The sequence below is a fragment of the Sphaerodactylus townsendi genome, linkage group LG11, assembly GCF_021028975.2.
Source record: "Sphaerodactylus townsendi isolate TG3544 linkage group LG11, MPM_Stown_v2.3, whole genome shotgun sequence".
Classification (NCBI taxonomy): domain Eukaryota; kingdom Metazoa; phylum Chordata; class Lepidosauria; order Squamata; family Sphaerodactylidae; genus Sphaerodactylus; species Sphaerodactylus townsendi.
Genome location: NC_059435.1, coordinates 8,943,489 through 8,968,043, shown reverse-complemented (window position 1 = coordinate 8,968,043; position 24,555 = coordinate 8,943,489). Strand labels below are relative to the sequence as shown.

The 24,555-nt window shown below is 43.4% G+C and overlaps 1 protein-coding gene across 5 annotated transcripts in view; it reads right to left on the bottom strand.

Annotated features, from left to right (window-relative positions):
- The window catches only part of COBL (cordon-bleu WH2 repeat protein), a 239,104-nt gene that overhangs the window by 91,996 nt on the left and 122,553 nt on the right, over positions 1 to 24,555 (bottom strand). For all 5 annotated transcript variants that reach the window (XM_048511299.1, XM_048511297.1, XM_048511302.1 and 2 more), the window contains 3 exons: positions 23,292 to 23,380; positions 18,719 to 18,805; positions 3,699 to 3,887 (listed from right to left, as the gene is read on the bottom strand). In XM_048511299.1, the coding sequence (XP_048367256.1) occupies positions 3,699 to 3,887; positions 18,719 to 18,805; positions 23,292 to 23,380 (365 nt within the window). The remainder of the gene's footprint in view (positions 1 to 3,698; positions 3,888 to 18,718; positions 18,806 to 23,291; positions 23,381 to 24,555) is intronic.

The window sequence follows — 24,555 nt, the reverse complement described above, 5'->3', positions numbered from 1 at the left end:
CCTGGTATTTGTATTCCTTCCAGCTACTTTAATTTGAAATGCTGGAAAGTTTTTGTTTTTCTTTCTCCTCTCCAAATATAGTTCTCAAATCCTTGGCCATCTGCCAGTAGACACAGTATGAGCCCCTACAATGGGAGTCCAGAAGTGTTGCTAGGGGCGTGGGGGGAGGAAAGGGGGCTGAAAAGAAAATTGAGTACTAAGCTCAGAAGACTTTGTCTCCTCTCTCAACCAGACTACTTCTATCTTCCCTTTTGCAGTAAAATCAATATGCATGCGCTGTCTTCTCCCTTGCATTTTGCATCATCACAGTTCCACCAGATGTCAAAAAAAATGAGAACATGTTCAGATCTCAAGTGGTTTCTCTGGGCACTTGGCTGAAACAGTTGACATCAAGGCTATCACTAACTACTGTTAGCTGATTCTAGGCAAAACTTTGCTGAAACATCTGAGGTTTCTCTGCAGCCAGGGCCCAACTGTCCACTGTATTTTCCCCAGGAAGGATCAAGAAACACATTCTACAGTTCTGTGCTTCCCAGGTGTACAAAGGCCCGATTTGGATAGGATTCATGGAGGACAGGAGAAGGAAGAAGAAGAAGAGTTTGGATTTATATCCCCTCTTTTTCTTTTGTAAGGAGACTCAAAAGGGTTTACAATCTCCTTGCCCTTTCCCCCCTCACAACAAACACCCTGTGAGGTGGGTGGGGCTGAGAGAGCTCCAAGAAGCTGTGACTAGCCCAAGGTCACCCAGCTGGCATGTGTGGGAGTGTACAGGCTAATCTGAATTCCCCAGATAAGCCTCCACAGCTCAAGTGGCAGAGTGGGGAATCAAACCCAGTTCCTGCAGATTAGAATGCACCTGCTCTTAACCACTATGCCATTGCTGCTCCTAGGAGGCTCACACTTTTCCTCACACCATTTTTCCCAAACAGAAATGACCCTGAAAACGTCTCTTGACCCAGAAACGCACTCAAGGAAAACAGAATTACAGTGAGGTGCTGTAACATTACTTTACATAGCTTTTCCCCGTTCTCTTCCCCCTCCAAAAGCAGCGAAAGGTGTTTTAACCCCTTCTTTCTCTACCACTGTTCCACCTCCAACCTTTCCATCCCTCTTGGCTAAACCTGTGGACATGTCAATGAAGAGATACTTGAGCCTCTAACTGTGGATGGAAATTTGAAGGAAGAAAGCAGGATGCACAAGAAAGAGCATCTTAAATCTCTCCCTATCTCCTGATTTTCTTCTCTAGATTTTTCCTCTTTAGCTGCTTTTGATCCTATTAAGGCAGGTGTAACAACGAGGCAAAAGTAACATACTGGAAGAGAGAAGGCTGAATATCGTAGTCTGTAGCCCGTTTGAGTTTTTAAAAGTCACAAACAATGAAATTAGCATTGGACACAGTGTATAACAGACTTCCCTCTGTGATACACCTCTGAAGATGCCAGCCACAGATGCAGGCGAAACGTTAGAAAAAAGATCCACCTTATAGAAATAGGAGGTACAGAGAATTGGTTAGTGTTAAGAGGGATTTGGGAAAGAATAAAGGTTTCAAGAATAAAAGGAGAATGTATAATGGCACAATGCCTGAAAAGCTATGGCTGATTCCACATGGGCCAAAAAAACAGCGGTGTGAAAATGGTGTGAAAACAGTATAAACCCTTTTGCATCGTTTTAAACCCTTTTACACCATTTTCACACCATTTTCACACTGCTGAATCAGCCCATGCGGAATCAGCCCATGAGAAAGATAAAACAAAGATCCTAGGTTTTATATACAAATGTATGGCCGCTTCCACACGGCCACGGTAAGGGTTGGGTCGGCGTCATGTTCGCATGAACAGTCCCAGAACCTCCCGGGACGACGGCGCTGCCACGCCCCCCTGCCCTGCGCGACCGCTCTGGAGTCGCAGGGCAGAGGGGGCGTGTCCCCAGGCCTTGGTGATGTGCCGAAGGGCCGCAGAGCAGGTAGGTGGACCGGATACGGGGGGAGGGAAGGCACATTGGGAAGCGAGGTCGGAAAATCGCTGGGGAAGCGAGGTCGGAAAATGGCGGCTTCGTGCCGCTTGGGCGGCTCGGCTGCGAAGCAGCTGCACCCCCTGTGTGAACGGCTCCCTGGGGACAGCTTTTTTGCCGTCCCCAGGGCGCCATATATGGCCCGTGCGGAAAGGGCCTATGATAGAGGACAAGGAATTCATGAAAAGAGTATTAAAACAAAAATGGGAGAAGGAAGAAATGTTAGACAATGAAAACATAGAACGCATACTGGAAAGTATAAATAATATAAAAATAGAAAAGTATGCAGAGATGGAAAGAAAAATAATACTTAAATGGTATAGAACTCCAATACAACTAGCTCAGGGGTAGGGAACCTGCAGCTCTCCAGATGTTCAGGAACTACAATTCCCATCAGCCTCTGTCAGCATGGCCAATTGGCCATGCTGGTAGGGGCTGATGGGAATTGTAGTTCCTGAACATCTGGAGAGCCGCAGGTTCCCTACCCCTGAACTAGCTCATATGATTAGAGGACTTAGTCCAAAATGTTGGCACTGTGGAGAACTGGGGCATACTACACTCATATGTGGATTGAATGTAAAGAGGTTAAAAAAATTTGGGAAAAATATTGTATATAGAGAAACTTGTGAAGTTTAAAATAGATTTAAACAAATGTTTGCTGTTTACAGGTATAATTGAGGAGAATAAAATAGATAAAAATATGGTTTAATGTATAAAAGGATGACAAGAGCTGCACAGGCAGTAATAGCATTGGGATGGAAAGATAAGAAGAAATGGACTATTTTGAAATGGCTTGAGTGTATATGGGAACAAATACAACTGGACATTTCTGAAATAATGGCAAGAAATAATTTATGGCAAGAGAAACAGAGAGACATTTTGAAGATATGGACACAATTTGTGGACTGGATGAAAGACATTGGAGTCAAAGAAGAAATATGGGAGAAGAGAGTACAAAGAATGAACTTACTGCTGCTTACTTAAATAAATGTGAAAGAAAATTGAGGGGGGGAAGGGGGAAAAAGTATGGTTTGGAATATGTCAACAAGAATGCATATATTGTATAAATGTACTGAAATTTCAAACTATACAATAAAAATTATTTTTTTTAAAAAGGAACAAGATCCACCAGACCACGGACACAGCCCGGAAAACCCACCACAACCAAATGAAATTAGCGTTATGCCAGTCAGTCAAGTATTTATTGTTTGAGCCATTGGCTATAACAATACAGAGATACATGCAGTTAAAACAGTAACTTAGTTAAAACAATAATTTAAATTAAAACAATAACTTAGTTTTACATTAAAATATAAATTATTAGTATTCGCAATCTCTAAATTAAAATGCCCCATCAAATACGTCAGATGTTTTTGCAGCTTCTTCAGCTAGTCTAAGTTAACCTCCAGTACTTTGGAACATCAGTTCAAACAGCGCTTCAAATACTTTGCTCGTAATTTCCTAGCCGCCAGGGCAAAGAGAGCCATCTTGTAAGAAACATAGGAATCAATATCAGATAGTAAGAAAATCAGTTTCTCATCATCGGACAAAAACGCTGCCCTAGATAGTATTGGCTCCAAAAACCTTTTCCTTATTTCAGAATATAAAGGACAGGAGAGTATGTAATGCATACTTTGATATCAAGTGTATCAAGACGCGCATCTTTGTTTTTTAAACACAATCCTTACCTGACTGGATGCTTGTTCCTGCCCGTTTGCTTCTCCACTCTGAGGCATCACTGTTGGTGGGAGAGGCGCGCGCCGCTTTTTGATTTCGCTGCTTGCAGTCAGTTCTGAGATGTTCCCAAGAGACAGCGATGGACCCAGAGTAATGGAACAGGAATTCACTGAAGGAGAATTGGGAGCCGTTGTGATTCTCTGTAAATGGAAGCACAATGCCATCAAAATCTCCAAAAGAAAAGAAAGGAGAAAAGGAAAACTCTGGACTTCTACGTATATCAGAACCAAAACAAGTCCCTGTCCTGAGGACTTGACAATTTAACCTTTGGCTTTCGATACAATACAAGTGACAGCTTACATATAATGACTACATCTTGGGTGCTGTGTGGTTTCCGGGCTGTATGGCCGTGTTCTAGCAGCATTCTCTCCTGACGTTTCACCTGTATCTGTGGCTGGCATCTTCAGAGGATCCTCTGAAGGTGCCAGCCACAGATAAGAACATAAGAACTAGCCTGCTGGATCAGACCAGAGTCCATCTAATCCAGCATTCTGCTACTTGCAGTGGCCCACCTTTGGGAGCTCAGATGCAGGATGTGAAAGCAATGGCCTTCTGCGGCTGCTGCTGCTGCTGCTCCTGAGCACCTGGTCTGCTAAGGCATTTGCAATCTGAGATCAAGGAGGATCAAGATTGGTAGCCATACATCGACTTCTCCTCCATAAATCTGTCCAAGCCCTTTTTAAAGCTATCCAGGTTAGTGGCCATCACCACCTCCTGTGGCAGCATATTCCAAACACCAATCACACGTTGCGTGAAGAAGTGTTTCCTTTTATTAGTCCTAATTCTTCCCCCCAGCATTTTCAATGAATGCCCCCTGGTTCTAGTATTGTGAGAAAGCAGGCGAAACGTCAGGAGAGAATGCTTCTAGAACACATCCATGCAGCCCGGAAACCACACAGCACCCCAGTGATTCCGGCCGTGAAAGCCTTCGACAATACAATGACTACATCAATTGTTATATCCAAGCAAGATATGTCTTCATTTGGGGAAGGCAGGTTTGGGCTCAGGGCAAAGAACCGGAGTGCATGGTCCTATACAAGTAATTATATTTGAGGTTGTACTAAATTTCAGTCATAATGGGAGTCTGGACTGATCAACTGCCCAGCATGTAAACTAGCTAAAAGAGGCTTAAATACTGTATTCAGTTATCTTTCTTTATACTGAAAAGAATTGCTGTTTTGACAAAGAGCCTTCATGACCATTCTTGTGTTCCTGATGTTTCTTCTGTTTTCATAGGATACATGGCCCTATTCAAAGACCATTAAGTGAAGTTGGGCTCCCCTGTACTTTCACCATATCGGTCAAAACCTTTTCTCTCAAGCTACGCTATCTTTTCGCCCTGACTAAAATCCACATTTGAACTGTTTCATTAAGCAGTCCCCCACCCCCACCCAGATCTGGTTAAAGTCAACGCTTTAAAATCTGGGTTAATTCTACTTGAAGAACTAAATCAGAAAGGAAAAAAGATAAAAAGAACAAGCAAAGAAGTCTATACTGAGAACAGAATTTCTCAGAAATATTTATGATTGAATATATTTGGAAACTTACACCCCCATCAATCATCAGGAGCATTTATTGGACTCGGAAGAGTGAACTCCAGTGAGATAAATTTCTCAGCTGTTCCTGCTTCCTTGCCTTGAATTATTTTAAACGTGCAGCTTTACATGGGAAAAACTGGATTACTTTGCCCTTAGATCTAGAGCAGTGGTGGCGAACCTTTGCCACTCCAGATGTTATGGACTACAATTCCCATCAGCCCCTGCTAGCATGGCCAATTGGGGCTGATGGGAATTGTAGTCCATAACATCTGGAGTGCCAAAGGTTCGCCACCAAGGATCTAGAGGGATTCTTTCCTGAATGAACATTCTTCTTAAGTAAAATACATTTATATACGTTGGGGGATCCACAAGAAACTTGCAGCAGAATGGAAATTCTATCCCCCTCTTCTTTGTTCCTTCCTACAATCTTCTTCTCTTGCCTTTCACATCGCCACCAACTCCGGTTCCACCTCCCTCTTCCTACCCAGCGTGGTGTGCAGTGGTTAAGAGCAGGTGGATTCTAATCTGGACAACCAGGTTGGATTCCCCACTCCTCCATCTGAGTGGCAAAAGCCTTTCTGGTGAACCAGAACTCCTCCACTCCTGCTGGGTGACCTTGGGCTAGTCACAGTGCTTTGGAACTCTCTCAGCCCCACCTCCCACACAAGGGCCCCTTCCGCACATGCAAAATAATGCGTTTTCAAACCACTTTCACAACTGTTTGCAAGTGGATTTTGCTATTCCGCACAGCTTCAAAGAGCACTGAAAGCAGTTTAAAAGTGCATTATTCTGCATGTGCGGAATGAGCCAAGGTGTCTGTTGTGGGGAGAGGAAGAGAAAGGAACCTGTAAGCCACTTTGAGTCTCCTTACAGGAGAGAAAGGTGGAATTTAAATCCAAACTCCTCCTAATGCTTGGGCCTTTCGGACTTTCATAAGATATTTTCCTTCTAAATAATGAGGATCCCGCACATCGTGCACTAGTTGCAAATTTAATATAGAGACTCCATGAATTGCTTAGAGTTGCAAATTGTATTTTGACTTCTTGTTATTATTTTTGACTTCTAATATGTAACCCTTTTCTTACTTTTTCTTATGCCAATAAAGGCTTACTTGACTTGACTTGTCTGCCACGTCACAGACAAAGCTTCAACACCAAGAGCAAGTCTCAGACTCTCACAACTACTACCGTAGAAAACCCCAGATCCTGGAAGAGGGCCTACACAACACAACTGAAGCCAGGAATGCTGAGAGCAGGGCCTCTGAAGACAATCTGAACAGGATCACATAAAAATGGGTGAAGAGCTAAGTGCCCCAAATCCTGCAGCTCATTAAGGTAAATAATCAAAACAGTGCCCAGAAGGAAGCTGGCAGCTAGAGATTTTAAAAACAGCCAGGATTTAGTCTCTGTATTTCGTGCTTGCAAGCTCTCTCACGACCATGTTGTTGCAACATTTTTCATCTGACACTCAGTTGCCTATGTAATTATACCATTTTCTGTATTATTTAAAGACAGCTGGAATACCTTGATAAAATTATTTAATATGCATAATGCATATTTAGATAGAAGAAGAAGAAGAAGAAGAAGAAGAAGAAGAAGAAGAAGAAGAAGAAGAAGAAGAAGAAGAAGAAGAAGAAGAAGACGACGACGACGACGACGACGACGACGACGACGACGACGACGACGACTTCATTTACAGTCAATGACCAAATATCATATTTAGATATATAACAAATATATTGATGAACACAACATTATTTGATAAGCCTGCGGTGGACTAATTTCCTTTTCATGCTCTGCCATGAAAAAAAGATCACTACGACGATAACAATGAAGTGATGACGATGAACAATGAGGTATTAATTAAAGAGCGGGAATGAGGCCTTCATGAGTTTTTTCCTCTCATTCCAAGTGAAGTCTAATCCTTTCATTAGGCTAAAAGCAGCTTTTGATATTCAATTTAGCTTTAAAATGACAATCGGACATGTTATTTTCAGAACGGCTAAACAGTGCTGACAGGGTCCCATGAGGGTATCCAGTTCGCAACCGTCTAGCAAATGGGCAGCCCTCATCTCCGCAGAGCAATTGAAACCACTTTGGTCTTTGCCATTTGCACACAAATAAGTTCAGCCTCCTCAATTCATAAACCACTTCATATCAGCCTCTGTAGTAAGATTCACTAATGAATATTCTGTATAAGAAAAAGAACAAAGAACATCGTATTGGGTCTTCACATAAGTGTGGCATCTGGATCCAAGGAAGCGAACACTCCATGTCCATTATAATGCCCCCTGCCATTCAGGCTCAGCTCTTCACAGCCCTTGCTTTTCAGTTAGGCCTATTCCAGGGTAAATTAAAAAGCACTCGTCAGAGAACAGTCTAATGAAAATGCATGCGTACGGGGCAAAAGCTGTTCCTCTCCCGCAACTGTTTATTATCAGGATGATAGAAAAAGCGGGGACATGAGAGCCAGCATGGTGTAGTGGTTAAGAGTGGTGGACTTCAATCCAGAGGACCCGGTTTGATTCCCCACTTCTCCACCCGATGCTTACTAGATGACCTTAGGCCAGTCGCAACACAAGCCTTTATTGGCATATAAAACAGGACCAAATTTTAAAATTTTAAAACAAAACAAATTTTAAAACAAAACAAGGTTAAGAAATGCAGTTAAAACTACTAATTTCCAGTATGAAATTTGCAACAGTTTCACAAAAGAGCACATCAGAGCTGTTCAGGAGATTGGGTATCTTATAACACTCATGCCACTGGGAACATTGCAAGAAAATGGAATTCATGTATTTCATGCGTATCTTATTGTATTTAGGGCAAAGAAACAAAGAATGGTCAAGTGTTTCAACCGTAGTCATATCACATGAACAAACTCTTTTAGAACGTTCCATATTCTTAAATCTTCCCTCCAGCAGAGCTGATGGCAGCACATTACATCTTGCAGTAGCCAAGGCTCTCCTCTGGGTGGGATTAATCAGCAGACGAAGATATGCTGCCATAATTCCACGCTCGCAATAATGTAGTCGGAGAACAGGTTGTCTTGGCAGCAAGAGTCAAATTATGAAAATCAAGATCCAAGAGCCTATTCTTAACTAGTCTGAAGGCTTCCACCTTTGTGAGCATAAGGAGTGATTCCAAGGGGAAACCAATAGCTTCAACCTTTCTAAAGATCAAAGTATGCCATTCTGAAATAAAGTGATCTGATAATTATATGCCATTAAAGGTTAAAATGGAATGGAAAATGGATCTTGGCTGGCCAAAAGGCCGTAATAATAAATATCTATATGGAAAATGGATCTGATAACAGAGAGGGAATACAGCTATTGGATCCCACTAGAAAATGTATATGCAGCCAATATTTTATGGCCCTTATCCATGCCAAGGTTTCTAGAGTTGTTTGGCCCATCTCAATGCACAACGCAGCATAAGGCACACATCTAGGGAGCACCTTAGGCCAGTAACAGTTATCTCAGAATTCTCTCAGTCCCCTTCCTCACCTCACAAAGTGACTATTGGGGGGAGGGGAGGGGATTGTAAGCTGCTTTGATACTCCTTATAGCAGAGAAAATTAAGGTGTAAAAACCAGCTCTTCTTCTTCTTAAACAGTTAGCAGCGCCCACCTCCCCCAATCCAAACAGGACCCTCGCGTAGCTCCGGGACCACACAGATGCCAGCTATACCTCTTGTCATCCTTGCCCTCACCCAGCTGTGGTCCTGATGCCCAGGGCTGTTTCTCTGACCCATTCTGCTGATACTTCCCTTACTCTGCTGCCCAAAGAAGCCATTTGGGCAGCTCAGTTTGAGAATCAGCCCTGTATCTTCGGTTAACAAAAGAACAGATAAATTTCTTCAGGAAATGTGTTCAGCCGAGCAGCTCGGATCCATAATTAATCCCCAATCTCTTCTCCTCTCCCCCCCCAATAATTCCCCCCGGGGGGGTGGGCCACAACAATATGACGGGCCCCCTTCCCACTCACTACTCTTCCTTCCCTCCCTCTCTTCCTAGGGTGGGTGGGCCTCGACCAGATGATGGGTCCCTCTCTCCTCTCTGCCCTTCCCCCCACCAATCTCTTCCCCTCTCCCTCTCCCTCCCCTCTCTCCAGGATGGGTGAGCCATGACAATATGACAGGTCCCCTTCCCTCCCTCTCCCCCTCCCTTTCCCCCAGGGTGGGTGGGCCTCAACCAGATGATGCACACACACAAAAAGCAGTTAGTTTCAGTAGGCAATAGGAAAAGATTGCTTGCCTGTAACTGGTGTTGTTTGAGTGGTCATCCCTGCAGTCACACTAATGGACAGCTTTGAGAAATAATCTAGAAAATGATTCTGGTGCTTGCTCACATATCCTGAGAAGATGGCCTCTACGGCACACCTAGGGAAGGTGGGACAACACCCTTTGTGGTCACTATGCATCACACTAATGGAATAACACCAAAAAACTAGCCTAGCTGGGTGTGGGAACAGGAACAGAGCAGGTGTACTCTAACCTGGAGGAACTGAGTTTGATTCCCCGCTCTGTTGCTTCAGCTGTGCAGAACTGGAAACTGCAATGCTGCCCGATATCAAAACAACAGTCCCGTCACAACTCAGGTCGAAACACATCCCATCTTTGAAATTCGAATCTGAGGGCCAAACTGAAGGATACCGCTTTTCAAGAGTTGGGTCCATTCGGTCTGACCCTGGGTTGCTAGGGAACCTTACATTAAATCCCCCTGACAGAATTCACAAAAAGGGATGAAGGTAACTATAACAGAATGCCAGCCAAAGGTCTTTTAATGAGCCACCCACCCACACACGCACACCATTGTGCTGGACAATGTTCTCAAAGCTCAGTTGGTAGCCTTTTCAAACGATACCCCTCATATTTGAACAGGGGTGTGATTTGGCTTTAGTTAAATTTCGATGGCACCACTGCTCACGAGTTCTCCCCTCCCACTGAAACTTTGCTAATCTCCTCTGCCAGCTGCTCAAATGTTTACATTTGAAAGGCCTTCTCTGTTTGTACTGAAACAGTCTCTGTTCAGTATCTCATCGGGGCAGATGCCAGACTGAAGGCAAGAAAGGGTTTGCTGCTGGAAACTCTGTGATTAATAGTTTTCAATGTGTTTTTAACCACCGCTGCCCCATTGCTCAAATCTATTTTCATTAGATTTTTAATAACATTACTTCAGTCCGGAGGCCTGTTCCTAGCTTCGCTGGTAGCTTTGTGGATCAAGCATGAATCATACTCTATTGGAGCCGGGGTTTAATTACACCAGAGTAAATCTTTAGCAAGCTCCAAGTCAAACCCTAAATCTTGTGTCTAACTGTGCAGTGTTTATATATGAGTTACAAATCAGGTTATCATCCTTGACTTCTGTAGTATGAGATCTGAAGATTTATTTTGGGCATGTCTCAGGGCGTTGTTTGAACAGCAGACAACCAGGCTGAATCACTAACTACAACTGAAAGTCCCAACTGAAAGTCCCCCATCTTATGAGAGTGGGGGGTCAACTCTTTGGAAAACATAAGCACCTTTTTAGAAAGCAAGTACATCAGAGGCATAGCAGGGGAAATGGCACCTAGGGCAAAATGGCGCCCCTGCCTCACCCAGTGGCCTAGGACATTGTAATGAATTGGTGTGGTATTCATAGAATCATAGAGTTGTAAGAGACCCCAAGGGCCATCAAGTCCAATCCCCTGCAATTCAGGAACACATAATCAAAGCACTCCTGATACATGGCTATCCAGCCTCTCTTTAAAAACCTCCAAAGAAGGAGATTCCACCACCACCACCCCGAGGTAGTCCATTCCACTGTCGAACAGCCCTTACTGTCAAGAAGTTTTCTCTGATGTTTAGGTGGAATCTCTTTTCTTTCACCTTGAACCCATTACTCCAGGTCCTAGTCTCTGGAGCAGCAGAAAACAAGCTTGCTCCCTCACCAACACGACACCCCTTCAAATATCTAAACATGGCTATCATGTCACCTCTTATCCTTCTCTTCACCAAACTAAACATACCCAGCTCCCTAAGTCTCTCCTCGTACGGCATACATTCCAGACCTTTTACCATTTTGGGTGCCCTCCTCTGGACCCATTCCAGCTTGTCAATATTTTTCTCGAACTGCGGTGCCCAGAACTGTACACAATATTCCAAGTGAGGTCTAACTGATGCAGAATAGAGAGGTACAATTACGTCCCCCAATCTAGACACTACCCTCCTATTGATACAGCCCAGAATTGAATTGGCTTTCTTGGCCGCCGCATCACACTGCTGATTCATGTTTAGTTTGTGGTCCACTAAGACTCCCAGATCCCTTTCGCAGGTAGTGTTGTCAAACTGGGTGTCACCCATCATATAACAGTGCATTTCATTTTCTCTGCCTAAGTGTAGTACCTTACATTGATCTCTATTGAAAATCATTTTGTCTGTTATGGCCCAGCTTTCTAATCTGTCCAGGTCATTTTGAATTCTGACTCTGTCCTCTGGGACATTAGCTACCTTTCCTATTTTGGTGTCATCATGCAGATCACAGCAGGGCAGCCTTCTGATTGGGAGATGTTTCAAGTGTTGCCCTAGTGTTTTCAGAATGACGCCCAGGGAATCGATTATCACTGGGTTACCTCAGCTGGTTTGCGCCATAGATGATGAAGCTCAATTTTCAAATTGTAGTATCTAGTGACCTTCTCATGTTCTTTTTCAATGACCCTGCTGTCACCAGTTAATGCTATGTCGATGATGGTCACTTTCTGGTCCTCGATCAGTGTGATGCTTGATGTATTATGTGCCAACACTTTGTTTGGATTCAAAAGTCCCACAAGATTGAACTTCTCATTTTCTGTGAGTTTCTCTGGACAATATTCCCACAGGTTTTTAGCTGTTCTAAGGTTGTTAATTCCTGCATAAATTCCAGTGGATCATCTTGGTCACTGAGTTGTGCCTCTGTATGTGCTCAGTCTGGGTGATCTTTTTGCAGCAGCTGAGTACATGATCTATAATTTCATCAGCTTCCTTGCACAATCTTCACTTTGCATCATCTGAGGATTTTTAGATTCTGGCCTTGATCATAAGAACATAAGAACTAGCCTGCTGGATCAGACCAGAGTCCATCTAGTCCAGCACTCTGCTACTCGCAGTGGCCCACCAGGTGCCTTTGGGAGCTCACGTGGAGGATGTGAAAGCAATGGCCTTCTGCTGCTGCTACTCCTGAGCACCTGGTCTGCTAAGGCATTTGCAATCTGAGATCAAGGAGGATCAAGACTGGTAGCCATAGATCAGGGGTAGGGAACCTGCGGCTCTCCAGATGTTCAGGAACTACAATTCCCATCAGCCTCTGCCATAGATTGACTTCTTCTCCATAAATTTGTCCAAGCCCTTTTTAAAGCTATCCAGGTTAGTGGCCATCACCACCTCCTGTGGCAGCATATTCCAAACACCAATCACACGTTGCGTTTCCTTTTATTAGTCCTAATTCTTCCCCCCAGCATTTTCAATGCATGCCCCCTGGTTCTAGTATTGTGAGAAAGAGAGAAAAGTTTATCTCTGTCAGCATTTTCTAACCCATGCATAATTTTATAGACTTCAATCATATCCCCCCTCAGACGCCTCCTCTCCAAACTAAAGAGTCCCGAACGCTGCAGCCTCTCCTCATAAGAGCCCTCAGGGGATGGGGCAGTATATAGATAGATGACAGGCAGGCAGGCAGGCAGGCAGGCAGGCAGGCAGGCAGGCAGGCAGGCAGGCAGGCAGGCAGGCAGGCAGGCAGGCAGGCAGGCAGGCAGGCAGGCAGGCAGGCAGGCAGGCAGGCAGGCAGGCAGGCAGGCAGGCAGGCAGGCAGGCAGGCAGGCAGGCAGGCAGGCAGGCAGGCAGGCAGGCAGGCAGGCAGGCAGGCAGGCAGACAGACAGACAGACAGACAGACAGACAGACAGATAGAGAAGGAAGGAAGGAAGGAAGGAAGGAAGGAAGGAAGGAAGGAAGGAAGGAAGGAAGGAAGGAAGGAAGGAAGGAAGGAAGGAAGGAAGGAAGGAAGGAAGGAAGGAAGGAAGGAAGGGGAAGGGAAGCGAAGGGGAAGGAAGGAAGGAAGGAAGGAAGGGCTGAAGGAAGGAAGGAAGGGGAAGGAAGGAATGGAGAGGAAGGAAGGGAAGCGGAAGTGTGCTGTCCAATCCTTCAAATCATCCCTCTCCGTTGCTCCTCTCTCTTGCATCTCTTTTTTTCTATCTCTTCGATATCCTTTTTGAGATGTGGAGACCAGAACTTTTATTTATCTTAATATTTATCTTAATGGCCTGCTCTTGAGCAGATAAAAACAGTGGATCAGTTTCCTTTTTCAGAGTTCCAGTTGTTAACCACAGCCAGATCTTTTCATTGTCCACCATATCCCTGATCTTCTCCAGAAATTGGCTGTGTAATGCTCTGTTGTGCTAGCTTTCAGTCCTCATTTTAATCACATTTTTTCTGTATTCCTGTTTGGTTCTCTGGGCTTTCAGTAAATGCCTGTTCTTCACTTCAATCAATGCCTGTCCTTGACTTTCATTCACATAACCGGGCGGCGCATGTTTCTCCTCTTCTAATGTTTGCTTTACTTGCAGTAGCCCTCTGCCATCAGCTCTCTGGGGAAGGTATCGTCTACCAGTATCACCACATGGATGTAAAGCATAGTGCACCGTCAAAAGCTTCCAAGTTTTCTGTCTAATTTATCCAAATCACCCTGTGTCTATTTTATGATTCTGTCAATGTACCTGATGACAGGTACGGCCCAGGTATTGATGGCCTTGATGGTAATCCTGCCATTCAAAATTTTCCTGACCCTCTGGTTGTATTCTCTGCTGACCACAGTCTTCACTTGGCTGTGCTTGATGTTTTCCAGCTGCAAAATGCCCAGGTATTTTTAGGCTTCCTTTTGGTTTCACTTGATTAGTTGGTCATCAGCCATTTCCTATGCCTTCACTCTCTGTGATCTTGCTCCTCTTTATGGCCACAGTGGTGCACTTTTCCAGGCCAAACTCCATTGAAATGTCTGTGCCGAATATTCGGACTATGTTCACTAGTGACTGGATTTTGACGTCTGTTTTCCTGTAGAGCTTCAAATCATCCATGTACAGCAAATGTGAGATTTTTTCTCTTTGGCCATTTAATATCCCAACTTTCTTTAAAAATTTCCTTTAAAATCACATGGCAATAATAAACAGTAAGGGCGATAGTGAATCACCTTGGAAAATTCCTCGCTTGCCATTGACTGCTCCATCGTTTTCATTTCTGACTGTTAATTCAATTCTCCCCTGTCTCACTGCTTTTCCAGTGAATATTCATTCGTTTTTGGTGACACCAATTATTTCCAAGCATTTCATAATGCAACTATGGGCCAGTGATTTGAATGCCTTCTTGTAATCGATTCAGACCATATGAAAATTTGTTCAGTTCTTAAAGTTCTCCATTATTATTTTGTCTATCGGGAGTTGATCGCTTATCCCCTGGCTCCTCCTCTTGTTCCCTTTTTGTTCCAATGGCAAATTTGCTTTCAAGTAGTCCATGATGTTATCTGCTAAATATGCCAGTGAGCAGTTTGAACATTGTGGGCAAACATGTTATTGGTCTGTAGTTTTCAGGTGCCGTCCCTTGTCTGGATCTTTCTGAATTAAGTATATCTTCCCAGTTGTTAGCCATTCATTGATTTCATCATTTTGCATGGCTTCACTGAATTGCTTGGCCATTGTCAGGTGTAAACTGGTCAGATATTTGAGCCAGAAGCCGTGTAGTTGATCAGGTCCAAGTGGCTTCCAGTTTTTCACTTTCTTGACTCAAATTTTTATAATATCAGTTATTTCCAGTTCTTGCATTAGTTTTCCACTAACACCTTTCTCAAAATCCGTTATCCACTGTGCCTTCTTGTTGTAATCCTTCTTGTTTTCCCACAGATCTTTCCAAAACCGAAGAGCTGCAATTTTCTCTGGTTTTTTGCTTTCGACACTGATTACCACTGGGAGGACCTCAGCTGGTTTGTGCCATAGTCGCTGAATCTCGATTTTCAAATCATAGTATTTAGTGACCTTATCATTATCATCATCATTATCATCATGTTATACCCTGCTCTTCCTGTCATAGTGTGTTCATAGCAGTTTACATCATAAAATAAAACATACAATAATATTCATAATAACAATCGTCCTAAAGCCTGCACACCTGGAACATAATTATAACATGATGGAGCTTTTGGATATTCCCAATCCTATTAAAACCCACAGCAACAAAAGGGAAGGATGGGAAATGGAAAAAGAGGCCAGAAATGGATAATAACATACTTAAGCTTCTTAGACTGCGGATGCTAGGTGTGTGTATGCATACAAGTACAGATATACTACAGAAAGAAACAGAAGGACAGAAGGAATGACTCTAATAGCACCTTTCCCTGCCTGGAACTACTCTTACAGAGCTATCTGATGCAAAGTTATTCCAGTCTAAGCCAGGGGTCTGCAACCTGCAACTCTCCAGATGTTCATGGACTACAATTCCCATCAGCCCCTGCCAGCATGGCCAATTGGCTGATGGAATTTGTAGTCCATGATCATCTGGAGAGCCGCAGGTTGCAGACCCCTGTTCTAAACCCTACACATAATTCTTGCATTCTCCATTCCAACCAGATCTATATGTCACTGTCTTTGGAAAATTTCCAAACTGTCCAGCTGAGGCTACCACGATGCCAATTAACAAATTTTAAACACAAGGTACATTTTTTATTTTGTTAAGTAGACTGGCAATAATTTTTAGTATACTGACATTGGAGCCCTGAACAGAATGACACTCCTTGAATCCACTAACTTCAGCGGAGCATTTTTCAGCACACAGTTCAGCAGGTCATCTTCTCCACCAAGACTGATAGGGGTTTCCCCCCTAGCTGATTTCTATTGATGCAAAATAATCAGCAGTGGGGCAGCAAAGGATTTTGGATGTCATTCATCCAACAAAATGTGTAACGACACAGAACTTGCAGACATCAGAGATGATGAAAAATAATCCTGTTAAATTGAGACGCGAAGCTAACCACAAAAAAAATTCTGCAAATACACATGGAGAGCAGGCAAGTTTGAAAGAAAAAGTAAGTACGTGTATGCATAGTTAGCCTCTAGTATCACTGAGAAGGATCAATAAGGGCTTATGAATCAGCCATCCCAGTGAGAGACACTGAACCATCTAATTACCTACCAGTTGTGAGTTCCAGATGGCTTAAAATAGGCCTTAACAAATTTTCTTTTACCTCTAGGAGCTAAAACAAAAATTGAGGAGTTGGTCTCATTTGCCAACCTTCAGGGCTTTGTGTTTAAGTGACCATATTTTCTCATCGCTGCTACCACAAAACCTAATACTAAACTCTTCAGTTTCTCATAATTTTATAAAAGCTATGACAACACTTTAAATTAACCATTAATTACATGTGTTGTTATCTCCTACAATATTCTAACACTAATATAACTTCTCGCCACTTTCCTCGTAAATTCATTACTGCTTTAAAAGGCTGTTTAATGAATATTAGAGCCAGCAGAGAAGTTAAAAAATTAATTCCTCGAGCATCCACTGACATAACTAAGCTATGACAGACTTCATGCATTCATTTTTATGTCACACAAACAAAACATATTCTGATGTGATATGATAAATAATCTTCAGATTTCCACTGATTATTTCCAAGAGACACTATAATAAACCCATGACTAGGTACTAGAGTTAATTTTTTTTGTGCCACCAAGACCTGACACCTGGATTTTGTGGAGTCCTGCCTTAAATTATAGCCCTTGTAAGCTGTGTACAGTTCTCGACACTGTTATATCTTTCCATTGTTTCTTGTTGTGGTTTTCCCCACCCCTCCTGATTTTCAACACAAACAAGTAGCATGCTCAAGGATCAATAAATTGTTCAGGACTTGAGATATCTTCCTTATTTCTGATTTATATAATTGCAACTAATTTCAAATGTCACTGACGGGAGTCTCACATAAGTCCACTGGTTTTTCTTATGCAGATAGAGACATCAAGTGGTGGGCTGTTCATTTATCTTCCTGGTTTCCTTTCTACCAGGGATGGCCAAGATATATTTTCTAAGTTCTTATGGGACATGTTATTCTTCACAGGCTAGCCCAAGCATGGGGTGAACTGGACTTTCTCATACAAAGCCAGTGGTACTATTGTAGCATACTTGGCTGGGTCAGCCTGCTGCTAAGACTTTGCAGAGATTCTCATTACAATATTTTTTTCCAACCTTACAATGACTTAGAATGGGGATCTGCAACACACTCCGGAACCCACCAACATTGACCAAGTGTTTTTAGAAAGTTGGTGGGGCCAGATATGGGTTTTGCCCAGCAAGGCTTCTGACTGGACAATGGATTTTCAAAACCATCAGTTTGGCAGCAGCTGTTACTATGGTACAAGGATTTTTAACTGTATTGCTGAAGATAAGCTGAGGCCACCATTTTTACGACACCCGCTTTGTGGTTGCACCCGCCATGTCGTGCCAGGATTCCAAGGCACCTGCATGTTCAAAAAGGCAGAGGACCCCATTCTAGAATGTTCCCATTCTTAGTCAACTGAATGCTTCAGCAAACTTTCCAATCCTAGCTTTCAACACAGAGAATTGGGACATCATATTTTTCTTATCCTTCTATGATATTTGATAACTGTGTGAAATAATTTGGTACAGTTTATGTTGCTGAATGTACTGTATACAGTTTAATATATTTTTGGGGTGCTGTGTGGTTTAAGAACATAAGAACATAAGAAAAAGCCAGCTGGATCAGACCAGAGTCCATCTAGTCCAGCTCTCTGCTACTCGCAGTGGCCCACCAGGTGCTTTCGGGAGCTCACGTGCAGGATGTGAAAGCAATGGCCTTCTGCGGCTGTTGCTCCCGAGCACCTGGTCTGTTAAGGCATTTGCAATCTCAGATCAAAGAGGATCAAGATTGGTAGCCATAGATCGACTTCTCCTCCATAAATCTGTCCAAGCCCCTTTTAAAGCTATCCAGGTGAGTGGCCATCACCACCTCCTGTGGCAGCATATTCCAAACACCGATCACACGTTGCGTGAAGAAGTGTTTCCTTTTATTAGTCCTAATTCTTCCCCCCAGCATTTTCAATGGATGCCCCCTGGTTCTAGTATTGTGAGAAAGATCTGTCAACATTTTGCTGCTAGAACACGGCCATACAGCCCAGAAATCACACAGCACCCCAGTGATTCCGGCCTTGAAAGCCTTTGACAATACATTAATATATTTTAATTAAAAATAGTTTCATTCACAGTTGCCTTGGTGTACTCCCTGTTGTCCAGTTACTTAAGAACCGTGAATACAATTAGAACCCATCATCTCAGCCTCAAAGAACCTTCTGGTAAGAAAGCCACCAGCACATAAAGCTCTTTACATGGCATTACCACCACCTAGAGGCCATATTAATACTTACATCCAAGCTTTGCTGACTTGCTCTGGTCGATTTTAAAGGCTCCTCGCTGCCGTAATCCACATCCATCCTCAGCAAGGACACTTCTGCCTGGAACACAAATAAGCATCCTACACAACCACACCAAAAGAAACACATTCCATGCCAACTATGAACAATTGTGACGGACAAGCCTGATAAAACACTGTGCGAGTGGGAAAGCAAACCAGAGACAATGACTGTTTGTTCAGTATTATTGAGGAATCTCAATAATTACTGAGGAATCTCAATAATACCACAGGACTATTTAGGGAAGATTAAAGAAGAACCCAGGGTGGTGAGAGAAAAGTGCAGAAAAGAATTTTAAAACTTCTCAGCGACAAATGATGCATTTCTAGAGTGTCCCACTAGTATCTGGGAGGCGCAGCTTAGAATTCCCGTTCTGCCATGGAAGCTTATCGGGTGAGGTGAGCGGCACACTGAACCTAGTGTACTTCACTGGGTTGCTGTTGTGGAGGCAAAATAGAGGGAAGGAGAACAGTGATTGACACCTTGGGAATCCACTGGAGAGGAAGACTGTGTTTACTCTGAACGTTGGTTTTTGAAGCATGGTAGTAGAAAGTACCTTCAAGAAGAAGAAGAAGAAGAAGAAGAAGAAGAAGAAGAAGAAGAAGAAGAAGAAGAAGAAGAAGAAGAAGAAGAAGAAGAAGAAGAAGAAGAAGAAGAAGAAGAAGAAGAAGAAGAAGAAGAAGAAGAAGAAGAAGAAGAAGAAGAAGAAGAAGAAGAAGAAGAAGAAGAAGAAGAAGAGGAAGGAAAGGAAGAAGAAGAGGAAGAAGAAGGAAGGAGGAGAGGAAGAAGAAGAGGAAGAAGAAGAAGAGGAAGAGGAAGAGGAAGAGGAAGAGGAGGAGGAGGAGGAGGAGGAGGAGGGGGGAGGGGAGGGGAGGGGAGGGGGAGGGAGGAGGAGGGGGAGGAGGGGGAGGGGGAGGAGGAGGAGGATTTATATCCTCCCTTTTTCTCCGGTAGGAGGCTCAAAGGGGCTGACAATCTCCTTGCCCTTCCCCCCTCACAACAAACACCCTGTGAGGTGGGTGGGGCTGGGAGAGCTCCGAAAAGCTGTGACTAGCCCAAGGTCACCCAGCTGGCGTGTGTGGGAGTGCACAGGCTAATCTGAATTCCCCAGATAAGCCTCCACAACTCAAGTGGCAGAGCTGGGAATCAAACCCAGTTCCTCCAGATCAGAGTGCACCTGCTCTTAGCCACTACGCCACTGCACATAGCTGACTTATGGCAAGTTGACCCTGTAGGGTTTTCAAGACAAGTGGGGATTTGGCTTTGCTTGCCCCGTGTAGGCTGAGAGAATTCTGAGAAAACTGTAACTGGTCCAAGATCACCCAGCAGACTCCATGTGGAGGGGCAGGAAATGGGACAGTTCTTCAGACTAGAGTCTGCGCTCTTAACTACTACACCGCGCTTTCTTTTCAAGTGTATCACTGGATGAAGTTTCCTTCCTCTGACTGCGGGAACCACTGGACCCAACCCAACTCAGAAGGTTTCAAGGAGAAGTGAACTCCTTTAAGAAGGTGAAACAAATGCAGATGTGTGCTCTCGCTTAATCCATCCTCTGCGAGCAGCAAGGAAAACTCAAAAATCCCATTATTGCTGTGCATTTCCTTTTAGGAGACCACAACGCTGATGTAACATATATGGTAGCTCTATTCTTGATGACAATTTCAAATGGTTAATTTTTCTTTATTATTGTTGCTAGCTGTTTTATTCACTTCTTATATGTATCTTTTATATTTTTTGTTTGTCCTTTTATATGTATGAATCTGCATTTTTGCTGTTTATGCCAATAAAGGTGTGATTGATTGATTGATTGATTGATTGATTGATTGATTGATTGATTGATTGATTGATTGATTGATTGATTGATTGATTGATTGATTGATTGATTGATTGATTGATTGAGAAGTGAACTTTTTTGCAGGGACAAAACTGCTCCAGAGGAGAAGACATCTGCATGCATGGTATCTAAATTGTCACATACTTCTGAATGGAAGGGTTTGTCCAGGCCTGACAGCTATCATCAGCTTTTACCTGGTGTATCAATTCTAAATGTTCTGAAGAAGCCCATGGTTGAACGCTATTTCATATATGTCTTCCACCACAGACGGGGAAAAATCAAGTTAATCTTTGCCCAGAGTCATAAGAACATAAGAACAAGCCAGCTGGATCAGACCAGAGTCCATCTAGTCCAGCACTCTGCTACTCGCAGTGGCCCACCAGGTGTCTTTGGGAGCTCACATACAGGAGGTGAAAGCAATGGCCTTCTGCTGCTGCTCCTGAGCACCTGGTCTGCTAAGGCATTTGCAATCTCAGATCAAAGAGGATCAAGATTGGTAGCCATACATCGACTTCTCCTCCATAAATCTGTCCAAGCCCCTTTTAAAGCTATCCAGGTGAGTGGCCATCACCACCTCCTGTGGCAGCATATTCCAAACACCAATCACACGTTGCGTGAAGAAGTGTTTCCTTTTATTAGTCCTAATTCTTCCCCCCAGCATTTTCAATGTATGCCCCCTGGTTCTAGTATTGCCAGGAGAAAAGAGAGAAAAATTTCTCTCTGTCAACATTTTCTACCCCATGCATAATTTTATATAGACTTCAACCCAGATCCCCCCTCAAGCTGTCTACCTCTCCAAACTAAAGAGTCCCAAACGCTGCAGCCTCTCCTCATAAGGAAGGTGCTCCAGTCCCTCAATCATCCTTGTTGCCCTTCTCTGCACTTTTTCTATCTCCTCAATATCCTTTTTGAGATCACGCACAGCTATTCAAAGAAAGACAGCAGAGGGAAAGATATTGCTTGTATGTCCTGCTTGCAAGGAGAGACAAAGGGTGTGCGCTCCACTTTCCACTTTCAAAGGTGCACAAGCCTAACCAAACATGAACTAATATGAAAACAGGAGAACAGCCCTACTGGATCAGATAAAAGGTCCATCTAATCCAGCACTTCAGCAGTCGAGCAACCAGATACTGCCAGCGAACTCACACACGGAAGGCATGAAACCATCCGCCCTCCCCTGCACAGTCTGCTGAGTTTGAACATATGAAACTGCCTTATAAAGAATAGACCACTGATCCCTCAAGGTCACTGCCGTCCAATCAGACTGGCAGCAGTTCTCTAGGGCCTCAGGTAGAGAGTCTTTCCCATCTCAAAAACAAGGAATGCCAGACTAATCTTACAACTTTTTCATAAATAAAGGAGCAGCAGTGGCGTAGGAGTTTAAGAGCTCGTGTATCTAATCTGGAGGGACCGGGTTTGATTCCCAGCTCTGCCGCCTGAGCTGTGGAGGCTTATCTGGGGAATTCAGATTGGCCTGTACACTCCCACACACGCCAGCTGGGCGACCTTGGGCTAGTCACAGCTTCTCGGAGCTCTCTCAGCCCCACCTACCTCACAGGGTGTTTGTTGTGAGGGGGGAAGGGCAAGGAGATTGTAAGCCCCTTTGAGTCTCCTGTAGGAGAGACAGGGGGGATATAAATCCAAACTCTTCTTCTTCTTCTAATAGCACCACTCTATTCTGCATTGGTCAGACCTCACCTGGAATACTGTATCCAATTCTGGGGACCACAATCCAAGAAGTATATTGACAAGCTGGAATGGGACTAGAAAAGGTCTGGATTCCATGACCTATGAGGAGCGCCTTAGTGAGCTAGGTATGCTTAGTTTGGAGAGGAGAAGGTTAAGGGATGACATGACAGTCATGTGTAAATATTTGAGGACTGTCATGCTGAAAGCTGGAGCAAGTTTGTTTTCTGCTGCTGCAGAGACTAGGACAAGGAGTAATGGATTCCGAGTGCCGGAAAAGAGATTTCATTTAAACATGAGGAAGAACTTCCTGACAATAAAGGGTTTTTGACCGTGGAATACACTGCCTTGGAAGGTGGTGGAGTCTCCTTCTTTGGTGGTTTTTAACAGAGGTTGGACTCTGATCTTTTCCCCCTGTAAATGGGTAAGATCTGTACTGAGAAAATATGACCCATCGGCATCCTAGCCCTCAATCATTATCACTGAGTGAATCAAACCGGCTTTTTTTTACATCTCTTTTATCTTGAAGTTCCCCTACATTAAACCACACACGAAGATTTGTGTCCTCCTTGTTTGCTTAAGTGGGCAACAGAAGTGTCCGTTTCTATTGTCTACAGTCTAGCCACACAATATTTTTTTCAATAAAAGGCCAGATTAGTGCTCAGTCATAAACTTTGAAGCCCCACCTGAAGGAGACAGGAAGTGACATAATATTATCGAAACAAAGCTCTTATAATGACATCCAGAAAAATTGGAATGGCAAGTTCAGTCAAAAATACGCAGTAAATGTTCAAATGAGATAAGATAGAACAATAAAAGTCTTCTGGCCATAAATTATTACAACTGATGCTGCGATGAGTCTGGAAAGAGGACCACAATCCAAGTAAATCTAGCTGCAGCAAATATATATTAAATGTTCCTTTAAAAAACCAGAGACCTGCATAACCACAGGGGCAAATGCAAACTGAAGCGATTAATTCTTAAAAGGGAAAAATAACACCGCTTTACCTTACTGATTCTTTTATTAGTTCTGAAAAATCCCAGAAATCTTTTCTTTTCTTTTTCCACTGGGTCACAGCTAGTTGAATTTCTTGTCTCTGTAATACAAATGATACTGCATCAATACTCCTGTCACACACGGCATCAATTAAAGGGTGGAAAAAGCTACCGTTAACTTTGAAGATGGAAATCAGTGACTGGTAACGTATGGCTGAACACACACAAATGAATTCTAAGCTCTGGTATACTGTTGTATGAATTGCTCACAGAAGAAGAGAAGAGGAGTTTTGGATTTATATCCCCCCTTTCTCTCCTGTAGGAGATTCAAAGGGGCTTACAATCTCCTTGCCCTTCCCCCCTCACAACAAACACCCTGTGAGGTGGGTGGGGCTGAGAGAGCTCCGAGAAGCTGTGACTAGCCCAAGGTCACCCAGCTGGCATGTGTGGGAGTGCACAGGCTAATCTGAATTCCCCAGATAAGCCTCCACAGCTCAGGCGGCAGAGCTGGGAATCAAACCCGGTTCCTCCAGATTAGATACACGAGCTCTTAACCTCCTATGCCACTGCTGATCATGTTCCATTTTTTGCACCAAGTTAGTGATTTGGATCCAACCCCCTTTTTATTTTAGCCCAGTTTAAAAGGGTGATTCAAAATCATTCAAGCTTAAAACAGTTACACTATTTCAGTGTATCCTGGCGTTCTTAAAGAAAGCAAATTTATTTTTACATATAAAGTGTGAAATTATAGAATCTGCAATTTTTTTTATTTCACTCATTTTGCGATTTCCCTTATTCACAGTTTGATCATGTGATACAGCATCCCATCTTTTCCAACTCCCACTGCACCATGATCACAATCGTTCCAAAGTTCATACGAAATTTGGTTGTGTTGCTACTAAAGATTCTGGAACCCAGTCTCCTAGGATACATGTATTTCACCATTTGGAGTGATCCACGGAATGCATTTCTTGCACAACAGCAAGTTTCTTCTGTATTTCTACTTTATATAACAGTGAAGCCAGAGACCGTGCTGCACTTCTACAATTCCTCTAAAGTATCTAGAAGCAAGTTTGCTACTTTAGCGCAGAGTCTCAGATTAAGAAAAGACACTGTAGGCTAAGCTACACACAGCATGCAAACACGTACAGTGGTAGCCCAGTATTTTTCTGATCTTAAAAAAAAAAACACTGCAAAGATGTGTTCTGGGAGCAGAGAAAAGGCAGAGGGAGTAACCACTTAAGGGACTTATCTTTTCATGGGAGTGTAACCTGGG